Raw genomic sequence first — 13,383 nt, 5'->3', positions numbered from 1 at the left:
ATTTATATGTATACTTCGTGTTGACCCTGAAACTTTTGATGATGACAAATCAAACTCCTGACTATTGATTAAGTTATGTTGCAAATTAGGTTTCGAGATCCTGAGTTGGATAAACTAAGCAACGTGGAATATAGGCAAGTATTTGATCCATGTCAGACACTACGTTGAAGAATTAATCATCTAGCAAGTTTACGAGGCGAGTTCCTAAGGCGAGATCCTCATATATTATGTGGATCCTCGATATTCCAGAGAAGGAACAAACTTAGAAGACTTCGAGTGAAGCTTCTAGAGGTGCAACATGAAGACTACACCGATTATGTTTAGGAATTATGTAAGTATTTAATAATGTTTATACGTAATTTAGAACGAAATGAACATAAGTATTTTGGTACATTTTTAATTGAAATATATTAACTGTAATTATAAAAGAGTTTTAAATTAGAAAATCTTTGTTAATAAATAAAATGAATTTAATTATAAATGTAAACATAGGATTCTGTTTTCATTCTCCTTGTTTCTCAAGCAAAAGATTTTCCATGATCCTTAAAACTTTCCACGTATTTCTGTTTAAACGTGCAAATAGTGTTTTGATTTGGTTTCCCCTGTTTCTCTCCAACTATGCCCATGTTACTGAGCAGTAACAGTTAGTGGGTAGTTGAGGGGAACATGAATACCCAACCTTAGGTAAAACTCCACTATAAAAGGAGAAGAGTTTTTGCTTTTCAAAACACAACTGATCTCTACAAAATATATCTTAAAGAGCTTAAACGTTTTAAAAGAATCAGTTTACAAAAAGAGTGTTCCTTGAGTTCCTTATTGCTATAAGCTTTATTATGTAATAGAGTTTATCTATCAAATTGTATCTTGGGTTTAAGGGTTGAGTTATCCTTGAGTGACTTAGAGTTAAGTCAGAGAGAAAGAGTGACTTAGAGTTAAGTCAGAGTGAGAAAGAGGAGCACAGTAATCGACGGGGGTTGCTGTGGGGAACTCGTGTTCGAGAGGAACTCGAGTTAAAGAGTGTATTTGTAATAGAGGTATTACATTAATACAAAAGAGTTGTGAGGTTCTTCTTGATTAGGATCAAGAAGGTTCCTCAGTTTCATATCTTTCTTCGCTTATTGATCACAATTTCTTTATTGTTTAAATTCCGCAAGAAACTTACCCAAGTTCACAAGAAACAATTCACCCCCCTCTTATCAAGTGTTCCTACTGAACTAGCACTCCGTATATAAGTTGTGTTTAATAAAAATAAATTTAGATAAATTCGTTTAAGGTCTTTTAAATATTGAGGTCAAAATTGAATTTAATAAAGTCTTACTCCCTATCAAATTTTGTACTTCATATTCTTTAATCTACTTTTAATAAATAATAAAAAAAATTAAAAAACAGAGATTTTGATTAGATTATTTTTAGCATGTTTTTTTAATATATAATAAAGTGGTTTTAAGCCAAAATGCGGTTTACGCCAAGGAGATCCGTTATCTCCCTATTTATTTTTATTTTGCATGGATATCCTCTCGCGCATGCTTCAACTGGGGGAGAATATTGGGCTTTTTGCAGGGATAAAAGTTTGTAGGCGAGCACCTTCGATTAATCATCTGTTCTTTGCTGACTATGCTATGTTATTCTTTAGGGCAAATGAGGAGTCATGCGCTAATTTGACAAAAATAATCAATGATTTTGGGAGTATCTCGGGTCAATGTTTGAATGCGAAGAAGTCCCATGTTAAATTTTCAATTCAAATGCAGGAGGATTAGAATAGGAAACTTAGGGATATTTTAGCAGTAGGGGAGGTTGAAAAGTTGGGGACTCATTTAGGAGTACCGATTGATTTAGGAAGGAGGAAAACACAAGATTTTCAGTTTCTCATTGACAAGATCCAGAATAGGATACTATCTTGGTCCTCCCTTCATCTTTCACAACCAACAAAGGTTATCCTAATTCGATCAGTTCTTCTCAGTGTTGCTTCTCATGTGATGAGATGTTTAAAGGTTCCTGCAGCAGTGACAAATAAAATAGACTCTCTAGTTATTAGGTTCTTTTGGGCAGGTAAGGGTGAGAAAGGAATGCACTGGGTAGGGCGTGGAGCTATTCAAAGGCCAAAGAAGGATGGTGGGTTGGGGATTAGGGCTGCAGCCTTGTTGAATGATGCGATGTTGTTTAAGCAAGTGCAATGCTTGGTAAATAACCCACAATTGTTAGCAACGAGGGTAATATCAAGTTTTGATGGGCAGGGGAATAATATTTTGGGAAGAAAAGAAGGTAGGGGGGGTGGGAATCTCATGGGGAAGAAAGGGACTCTATCAAGCCCATGGAAAGTTTAGGGATGGAATGGTGTGGAAAATAGGTCGGGGGACAAAGGTGTTAGCTGCTAGTATGGCTTGGGTGGGAGGTAAGGTTCCTGAGGTTCGTTCAAATCAACCTATTGGACCCTCGTCGAAATGGCGAGTTAGTGAATTCATAGAGAGTGAGACCTGGTCGTGGAAGCCAGATTTGATTCGGGAAAGGTTTGTTTGGAAAGATGCTTGGTCCATTTTGGCTATGGAAATTCCGAGAGGGGAAGTGGAGGACTTTGGATATTGAAAATATACCAAATCAGGTATTTTTTCGATAAGCTCAGGATATGAATATTTATTGGAGAAGAGCTTAGAAGACTCTAGAACTCTAGATGATCATGATTTGCGGGTCCTTCGATTGGTTTGGAAGATGAATATTTTACCCAAATGGAAGTATTTTGTGTGGAAAATTATTTATGATGGCCTTGCTGTTAAGGTCAATCTGGCTAGGAGGGGTATGAACTGTGAGACGATATGTAGCTATTGTGGCTCGCGAGAGGAGGATTTACAACATGTTTTGAGGTTTTGTTCGGTGGCATACTTGAGCTGGATGTGTAGTCCGCTACGAGTTGACCCCTTGAAAAATGAAACATGGCCATTAAAAGAATGGGTACGTAGCTATATCCTGCTTTATCATAGCGAGGATGGATGGGAAGGGGGACGTGTTCATAGCTTTATTTCTTTGCTCTGGAGTCTGTGGAAAATGAGGAATGCAAGGATATTTGGGGGAGAGGGGGGGACATCCGAGAGCAGTGTTGAATGCGATGGACAGGCATTTATAGGAAGTGAGTACATTTAAAGCGCGAAATGATAATATACCAGTTGATGGACCACAAGAGCCCCCGGGTTACAATATGGTTCATATTGGGCGAGAGAAGGTGTTCCATAATAACTTTGTTGTTCAGGTGGATGGTTCATGGGACAGGAAATCTGGGAAGGCAGGATGGGGAATGACAGTCTCTACTAACGGGATAACAGGAGATGAGGTGGCGACTGGTCAACATGGTCGAGCAGTTTCTTCAGATCATGCTGAGGCGAAAGCTTGTCTTCTGGCCCTAACTTGGGCCTCAAATAGGCAAATTAGTCAAATACGAATTAATACGGACTCAACTGCCCTTGTTTCGTATCTGCGTATGGGAAAGGTAAGTGATATCTCAATTATAGGTACTATTGGGGATATCAAGGCCTTGGGTTCCACCTTCCGGCAATGCACAATACTAAAGGTTCCAAGGGATGAGGTGCATAATGCTCACATGGTAGCCAATAGATGTAGGATATTTGGATTTTCTGTCTTTTAGTTTGTTTTGTTTTCTTGTAGCTATTGTCAAAAAAAAAAAAGTGGTTAATTGTGTGTCTTTAAGGGTGAGTCCGGATCCTCTAGAGTTTTAATAAAACTCTACAAGGTAGAGTTGTATCTAAACCATACATTCTGAAATCAATGGCTCATATTGATGAGAAAAAATAGGGGGAATTTAGGAAAGATAATATATGAACCATTGATTTTTCATTCAATGGTTGAGATGTTCAAACTCTACCTTGTAGATTTATTTTAGAACTCTAAAGGATCCAAAACCTTTAAGGGTCATGGCTAAGGATTTTATGATTGATAAATTATACGAGTATTGGAGATGGAATATTTTGCTAAAACTATGTTACGGTTTTGGGCTAATGTTCATTTATAGGGCTTAAGCGAACGGCTTGGAACTTAGTTGATTTTTGGTGGGCAAAGTTCCCTGCTCTTTCTTGTGTTTTTAAACACGAAAGTAATAGCCATATTTCACTATGTACTGTCGTAACAAACTTTATCTAATTTTATAATATAACCTTCGTTGTTATGTTAATAAAAGATAAATTAAAGGTGGAAACTGATGCCTTATCTCTAAAAATTATACTCGATTCAGTGAATCAGTGGATGATAACTCTCACCATGAGTTAGCTTCGGTTCTTAAGGAGGTGTGTTGATTAAACAAAAGTGGGCATGCAGTGGTGCATGTTCTATCATATTCCTAGGCACTACATTTTGGTGGCTCATAATGTAGCCTCTCATGTCCTCTTCATGGCAGTTGGTCACAAATTAAGTGCATTTACTGATATATCCCTCTATGTGCGAAGAAGGCAAGTGAAGCAGACTTTAAAGCTACTAATAATCTACACTTTGTGCAACAAATTAGGGAAGATTCTGGTCTTAATGCAACCCTTTCTCGAGCAGTTCTAATTAATCAACAATATTTCTTCAACGTTACAAATTGTCTTTGGTACCGTTGTTTCCTCTATCAATAAGGAGGTCATCGAGATTACGTATCTTGGAATTGATATGACTATATGAGAGATTTTTTCAACAAATAAAATGAATCGAAATGACCATGTAAAGTTTCGTAGATAATGCTCAAAGTTATTGAAATTCAAGATATTGAGGATAACTTACTCCAATATGCACCAATCGATCAGTTTCTTCATTGGTTTTTTAAAGTTTTACTTACTTGAATTTTGTATGGTCTCATACGCACTATTTAGTCATTCATATCTCTAAAATGAGTAATTAAGTTATCCTCAATATTTTCACATACAGAGTAAGTTTTTTTTTAATGTGGTCCGCACTTTATCATTTAGTTCTCCTAAAATGCAACTTATAAAGGAAACGAACGAATAAAGGACAAAGAGAAGATAAGATTTATTTATTTTTATAGATTTCTTATACCCTACTACAGTACTACGTGTGGTTCACAATTTACCGACGTCAAAATAATACTACAAACGTGAAACATGCCCGGCCTAGATATACGATGTCGTCATATTTCGTCGCCATGCATAAAAATTGTTGTATGAAAAAATAAAAAAAAGGGGAAAATAGTAGTATAAATAAGAGCAATGCCATGAGTAAAAATGAGCAAAACAAATACACTTCTTAAGTATTATCAAATCTTATCTCAAAAGTGTTTAGCTAACATTATGAGTTTCTCCAAATTTGCCGTATTTGCCCTTTTCATGCTCGCTACATCAGGTATATATGCATAGAGTTAGTTTAATTTCACATTTGTTAATGTATATTTTTAACCATTAAATTTCCTTTAAAATGTATACAGAAGAGAATATAACAAGACCTCACATAATTATCTTTTATGTTAATTATTATACTCGGGACTAATATAACAAGATCTCGACGTGTGAAAATGGTGTTATTATAAGAAAATGGAGGAATTGAAGTTTATTATGCATTAATTATTTATAATAACATCTCCAAACTTACCGGCTTATACTCTCTGTGTCTCAGATTAATTAGTTGTTATATTTTTAATTATCGTAATTGAAATATCTCCAAACTTCAAGACATGTGGTTAACGATTAATATTACAATTGTGTTGTAACAAAAATATAAAGGACTTTCATATTACGACTATGAAATATTAATAAGAGTAACGAAACTAAAAATTAAAGATTTAAACTAATCCGAATTGGAGGAGAGTATAAAATTCAATAATTATTTTCCCACGGAGTAACGTTTTGCCGTCACAAAAATGTGTCGATTTATGTAGATGTAGACTGAAATTATTTGAATTTTCAGGTGTGATAGATGCGAAATATCAACCCAGAAGCAGTGGATCGATAATGACTGAGGAGCTTCTGGAGGCCGAAGTGAAGGCATTGGCATCACTTAGAGAAGTGGAAAGGGCTGTTATTGCTTCAAAGTTGAAGCAAAATCTGATGATGAGGACTACTGAAGATAATTGTATTAAATCAGGGACCATATGTTCGGGTTTCGGACCTCCAGAACAATGTTGTTCCGGCGCTTGTGTTCCTCATCCTATAATTAAGATGTTTGTATGCCAGTAAAAGGTTATTTGGGTCGATCATCACCTTCAATTCCCTTTGTTAATTATATATGTACTCCAATTATCCGTACTTTTTAGTGTATCCATGTACGAGATAGAATAAAATTGACCAAGGTGTTGGTGATGGAATGCTTCTACATATGTTGTACGTCTCAAGAGACTTGAGTGTTAGTTCTTGGGATCTTTTACCAAACTGGCTACTTTTAAAATTTTATTTACCAAAATGGCTACTTTTAAATTCTATTTCCCAAACTAGCTATTTCGTATTATTTATTTACCAAAATGACTATTTTGACATTGAGACAAAAAAAAAAAACCATTAAACTGGTTTGGTTTTTATTTTTTAATATATATGTAAACCAGTTTTATATTTTTTTTATTTTAGACAAAAAAAGAATTAATAAACACTAAAACCTTTAAACTTAAATTTAAAAACTTCGTAAACTTAAATATGATAACTCCATAACTAACCATTGTCCTTAATATTCGTCCAAAGCAACATGTATTCCCAGTAGAACTCGATACTCAGGAAAAAAAAATGACATAAATAGGGTAATGAACGAAAGAAGGTACAAATTCAAATATGGTCAAGTAGACAATTGAGGCTATTTAAAACCCAAATCAGTTTAATATTTTGTTTTTTAAATACTCAAACCAAACTGGTTCACTATTTAAAAAAAATCAAACCGGTTCACTATTTTTTTTTTTAAAATATCAAACCGGTTCACTATTAAAAAAAATATGTATCAAACCGGTTCACTATTAAAAAGAAAATCAAAGCGGTTCACTATTTTAAAAAAGCTCAAACCGGTTCAATATAAAAATAAAAACTTAGACCGATTCATTGCTTTTACTTTAAAATCAAAATTAAAATATAGCTAGTTTAAAATCTAAATAATAGCTAGTTTGGGAAATAAAATTAAAAGATAGTCATTTTGGTAAATAAAATTGTAAAATTAGCCACTTTGGTAAAAGATCCTAGTTCTTGGAATAAGAAGTTTGGCTAATTTCTATTAAGCCAAGAATCTATATGTATGGAGCAGTTAATTTTATCGTCAATAATAATTAAGAGACATCTCTTTCGTTTTTTGTTAATTATATATAAACCTATTTCAAGTATCATTATGTTTCCTCTTTGTTTAAACCTATTTCTAGCTTTAATCAAAATTTGTACATTAAAATATACGGACTATAACCTTTTCATTTAGTAATATATGATGATATGTATGGAAATATATAATCAAATCAGATTTGATTTAGTGGAAAAGGTTTGACCTCATCGCCTCAAATAATGTCAAACCCCACGATATGTTTGTATTAGCTCAACCAATAATTGAGATAGAATAAAATTGAACCAATTGTCTGTTGGTTTAGTGATGATTGGGGCTGAACTTGGTAGGAAGAACTCGTGTTCGATCCCCGCAACAACAATTGGGAGGGGACTGGAACCAGGAACCTATCCACCCAGAACTCACCCCGAATCCGGATTAGCCTTACGAATGAACCGGGCGCTAACACCAAAAACAAAAAACAAAAAAAGATAGAATAAAATTGACGAAGGTGTTGTTGAGGGAATTGAACGCTTCACGCTTGTATGTTGTACACTACGCATGTCTTTTGAGTGGTAGGTTTTTTTTTTTTTTTTTTTGAAGGACTTGAGTGGTAGTTCTTGGATTAAGACGAAGTTTGGTTTCTATTTTTTGTGTATTAGTATTAATTTTCAATTGTGAATAATTAGAGGGGTGATGATAAAGGTCGTAACTTGCGATAATATTTTGTTGGCGTAATTTTTCGTGTCAGAGTTTAATTGGTACATATATGCGCCACACAGCCTATGCGTCATTAGAGACATCTCTTTTCGTCCTTATTATAACGGTTTTTTCATGAGAATATTGATTTTTTTCGGGCAAAGTATTGATTTTTGGCGGGCAAAGTTCCCTGCTCCTTCTTGTCTTGTGTTTTTAAACACGAAAGTAATAGTCATATTTCACTATGTAGTGTCGTAACAAATTTTATCTAATTTTATAATATAATCTTCGTTGTTATGTTAATAAAAGATAAATTGGAGGTGGAAACTGATATCTTATCTCTAAAAATCATACTCGATTCAGTGGATGATAACTCTCCCCATGAGTTAGCTTCGGTTCTTACGGAGGTGTCTCAATTGATTCAACTAGAGTGGGTAGTGGTGTTCTATCATATTCCTTAGGCACTACAATTTGGTGGCTCATAATATAGCCTATCATGCCCTCTTCATGGCAGTTGGTCACAAAGTACATTTACTGATCCCTCTATATGCGAAGAAAGCAGGATCTTTTACCAAACTAGCTACTTTTACAATTTTATTTACCAAAATGGTACTTTTAAAATCTATTTACCAAATTAGCTACTACGTATAATTTATTTACCAAAATGACTATTTTCATTTTGTGGCAAAAACAATTAAACTGTTTTTGTTTGATGCATTTTTTTAGTATAGTTAACCGGCTTTTTGGGGGTTTAGTTATCTTTTATTTTTGTTTACTTTATAATCCCAATTAATTTTTCTTTTGAATTTGCCCATAAATAATATAAAATGTTGCTCTTGATGGTTTAATTTTGATACATACACGATACAGCATAGTAATACTTTAAGTTCATTTTTTTTTACCCATTTAAATATTTTAATTATGTTTACTTTTTGACAATATAAACTCCAATGGTCGGAATTTTTTTATTATGCATGCTTGTTATGACGCATTATCTTCTCAAGTTACACACTTGCTACATATTTCTTGCTCCAATGATAAGTTAATTATTAATTAATTATTTTAATTAATTTTTATTCAATTCATAGTTTCAACTTAATAATGAGAAATTACAGTAATTTAAAAAATAAAAAATTACAATTGAGTATAGTAAGATAGTGGTCCGACTTGTAGGGATAATAGACGCAAAAATTTGCATTGTTAGACGCATTTATTGCACGCGTTACTTTTCTCCTTCATGTCACTTTCACGCACACGGTTTTAGAGTATGTTAAATTCTTGGTTGATCGAGTTTGCCAAGCAAATTCGTTTAACACAACGAATTCGCGTAGCTAAGAGATCGGATTAACAATATCTGCAACAAGGTTCAACTAATTTCTTTATATTTGTAATATTTGCGAGCAAGTCTTTTAAAAACTTTGAAGTTGCTAAGAGGCTAAAAATATAAGTAAATTGTCAATCGGTTCATTAATAAAAAAAATCATATCGGTTCACTGTGTAAAAAAATTAAACCGATTAACTGGTTTTAAAAAAACTCAAACCGGTTTATTGGTTTTTAATTGAAAGTAAAAAATTAGCTACTTTTTTTTTTTGAAACTAATTAAAGATTAGCTACTTTGGAAAATACAATTTAAAACTAGCCGTTTTGGTAAATAAAATTTTAAAAGTAGCTAGTTTGGTAAAAGATCCAAGAAAGCAAGTGAAGCAGACTTTAAAACTACTAATCTACACTAATTGTGCAGCAAATTAGGGAAAATTCTGGTTTTAATGCAACCATTTCTCTAGCAGTTCTAATCAACAATATTTCTTCAACGTCATAAGTTGTCTTTGGTACCATTGTTTCCTACTTTCCTCTATCAAGGAAGTCATCTAGATCTACGTGTCTTGGAATTAATATGCGAGATTTTTCAACAAATAAAATAATAACAAATAAATAAAATGAATCGAATTGAATGGAAATGACCATATAAAAGTTTCGTAGATAATGCTTAAAGTTACTGAAATTCAAGATATTGAGGACAACTTACTCCAATATGCACCAATCAGTTACTTTTTTTTAAAAAAAAAGTTTTACTTACTTGAATTTTGTGTGGTCTCCTACGCACTATTTAGTCATTCAATTCATATCTCTAAAACGAGTAAATTATCCTCAATATCTTTACATACGGAGTAGTTATTTTCATGTGGTCACACACTTTAATACTTATTTCACCTAAAACACAACGTATAAGGGAAACGAACATAGACATAGGACCAAGAGAAGATAAGATGTATTTATTTTGACAGATTTCTTATACCCTACTACAGTACTACGTGTGGTTCACAATTTACCGACGTAAAGATAATAGTGCAAACGTGAAACGTGCCCTATAGGTACGATCTACATGTCGTTATATTTCGTCGCCATGCATAGAAGTTATTGTATGAAAAACAATTAAAAAAGGAAAAATAGTAGTATAAATAAGAGCAATGCCATGAGTAAAAATGAGCAAAACGAATCCACTTCTTAACTATTATCAATCTTGTCGCAAAAGTGTTTAGCTAACATTATGGGTTTCTCCAAATTTGCTGTCTTTGCTCTTTTCATGCTCGCTGCATCAGGTATATATGCATGGAGTTAATTTCGTATTTTGTTAATGTATATTTTTAATTATTAAACTAGTTTTAGGCCCGGGCGATGTCCGGGTTACTACATTAATAACATTAACGTTTACTTATATATAATATTTTGTAATGATAACATGAAACATATAATAGCTTAGTGGTAAAAGCTTTATTGTTTAAACTCAGGGTCATGAGTTCCAAACTTAACAGCCTGTATCCTCTGTGTCTCAGATTAGTTGTTGCATTTTTACTTGTCGTAATATCTCCAATCTTCGAGACATGTGGTTGACCATTAATAATTAATATTTATGTACAGTATACAGTATACAATTGTGTTGTAAGACTTGTAACAAAAAAAATGGACTTTTATATTACGACTATGAAATATTAATAAGAGGAACGAAACTAAAAAGATTTAAACTAATCTGAATGGGAGGAATAAAATTCAATTATTTTTGCCACCAATAAGTAACGTTCCGTCACAGAAATTGTTGATTTGTGTAGATGTAGACTGAGATTATTTTAATTTTGCAGCTGTGATAGATGCGAAATATGAAGCAAGAACCACTGCATCGATAATGACTGAACAGCTCCTGGAAGCTGAAGTGAAGGCATTGGCATCACTTAGAGAAGTTGAAAGGGGTTTTGCTAATTCAAAGTTGAAGCAAAATCTGATGATGAGGACTACTGAAGATAAGTGTTCTCCATCAGGGGCCATATGTTCGGGTTTTGGACCTCCGGAACAATGTTGTTCTGGTGCTTGTGTTCCTCATCCTATCCTGAGGATCTTTGTGTGCCAGTAAAAGCCCGGGTCGGGTGACTCGTGACGGGTCGATCATCACCTTCAATTTCCTTTGTTAATTATGTACTCCGATTATCCGTACTTTGTAGTGTACCCGTGTACGAGATAGAATAAAATTGATGAAGGTGTTGGTGAGGAAATGCTTCTATATATGTTGTATGTCTCTTGAGACTTGAGTCTTTGTTCTTGGAATAATTAAGAATAAGTTTGGCTAGTTTCTATTAAGCCAATTATCTATATGTATGGAGTAGTTAACTTTATCGTCAATAATCCCTTTCCTTCCTATCTAAAATAGCCGAACGTATCTCCTCTTTTGCGTAATTTTTCAGTCCATATAAAAGTGCCCTTACTATTTACTATTTATAGTATATATTAATTAATAGCCGTCTATAAGAAAGTATATGTGACAGTGTCGCTTATTTCACTACAAGAATTTGTATCTTTAACGACAACCTAATTAGACGGGTCAAAAATCCCGTCGCAAAAGGCTTTTGCGACGGGACTAACACCCAAACAATGACGGGAATAACCGTCGCAAATGTCTTTTACGACGGGTTTACGATGGATTTACGACGGGATTTTATATTAACGACGGCCCCCTTTTATGACGGGTTCGCGACAGGAAATCCCGTCGTTAATCAATGATTATTGGTCTTTCGCGACGGAATTTTCCGTCGTTAATAGTACAATTTCTTGTAGTGTTTGTTTATGGGTCGTTCGATCCATAATCTTCATATAGATAAAAATTCAAATATGGTTTGCACCTTGACCTTGAGTTTAAATAATAAAAATTTTACAACCAAGTTAGCTATTACGTGTTTCATGTTATCATTACAAAAGATAAATACACATACCTAAATATGAATGTTATTTAACGTGTAACCTGGGACATTGCTAGGACCCACAAACTAGTTAAAATTAATTACGAATAAACAATCGACTTAATTGTGATTGAAAGACACATATTTCTACATGGCACTAACTAAGAACAAGTGAAAGACACATATCTATCTACGTGGAAAACTCGGTTATCACTCCTCCCAAGATTCCCAACCTTATAGCCTTCCCTCCACCGCCAGAATATGCATGCGCTTCTCCAAGTCAGGGTTGTGCTTGGTATCATGGAAGGGCCTGCAGTTAGGGAGGGGGGATTTATTTCCCCAAATATTTGAACTGGTTACAGTGATAGTGAAATCAATTATAATAGTGTTACTTAGTAATGTACGTTGATTAAAAATAATACGAAGTAAACTTTTAGCATAATAAAAATCTATTACATTTTGTAATAGAGAGAGTACCTTATTTTACATGATTTATCCAATTACGTAGATTTAATAAAAATATATAACCCGTGCATTACAATTTACACGGGTTAAAAACTAATTATGGATAACAAATGCTGAACATGCACCCAACATTTTTTTATTAGAGTTGCAAAAAAAATCCCAATTATGGATAACTGTAAAAATAATATTGCGGTAGTCTAGTTGGAGTAATAAAATCACCCGGACGGTCCTGACTACCTAGATAAAACGGAGAATCTGGTTCGATTCTCTTAGGTGGGGGAGGCGGTGTTTCTTCATTACCCGCCATTGAGAGAGAAAAAAAAAATGAGTTTATGAGAACCTTGCTCTTGATACCATGTAAAAATAATATTGTGAAGCTAGATAAAAGCTTGATCGTATTCCTTGAGGCCAATCGGCCATGCCAATATTTATAGTACAATTAATTGACGCAACTATTCTAAACCAATTAGGAATAGAACTTTAACAAATTAATAACAAATCCTAAAGAATAATACTACTGCTGCTCTACGTAAACTCAGACTAAGAAATAGGAATTATACCTAAACTCTAACACCTAAGAATTATTAGTTGTCTAGTTGTACAAGGATTAGTATAATTCCGTAACAATAACTGTAAATAATGTTACAATAAGGTTACGCTGGTTTCTCTTATTAAAGTTTACTATATAGCTAATCTCCCCGTCTCGCATCTCCTTTGATTTCAAAATAAACTACTCTACAAGCATTGATCAACTATGGCAGGTTATGTTTGACAAAA

At 33.8% G+C, this 13,383-nt stretch overlaps 2 protein-coding genes across 2 annotated transcripts; both read left to right on the top strand.

Moving 5' to 3' along the window:
* The first annotated feature begins 5,178 nt into the window (after positions 1 to 5,178).
* Positions 5,179 to 6,303, top strand: LOC110794511 (uncharacterized). Its single transcript, XM_021999486.2, has 2 exons — positions 5,179 to 5,337; positions 5,899 to 6,303. Exons 1-2 carry the CDS (start codon positions 5,220 to 5,222, stop codon positions 6,165 to 6,167), a joined length of 387 nt encoding a protein of 128 aa, XP_021855178.2. The 5' UTR covers positions 5,179 to 5,219; the 3' UTR covers positions 6,168 to 6,303.
* A 4,050-nt stretch (positions 6,304 to 10,353) lies between these two features.
* Positions 10,354 to 11,557, top strand: LOC110779984 (uncharacterized). The gene is made up of 2 exons (XM_021984425.2): positions 10,354 to 10,515; positions 11,053 to 11,557. The coding sequence occupies exons 1-2, from the start codon at positions 10,464 to 10,466 to the stop codon at positions 11,319 to 11,321; spliced, it is 321 nt and encodes a 106-aa protein (XP_021840117.1). The 5' UTR covers positions 10,354 to 10,463; the 3' UTR covers positions 11,322 to 11,557.
* The last annotated feature ends 1,826 nt before the right edge of the window (positions 11,558 to 13,383 follow it).

This window comes from Spinacia oleracea, chromosome 5, assembly GCF_020520425.1.
Source record: "Spinacia oleracea cultivar Varoflay chromosome 5, BTI_SOV_V1, whole genome shotgun sequence".
Taxonomy (NCBI): Eukaryota; Viridiplantae; Streptophyta; class Magnoliopsida; order Caryophyllales; family Amaranthaceae; genus Spinacia; species Spinacia oleracea.
Note: the sequence above shows the minus strand (reverse complement) of the source record. Positions and strands in the feature narration are given on the sequence as shown.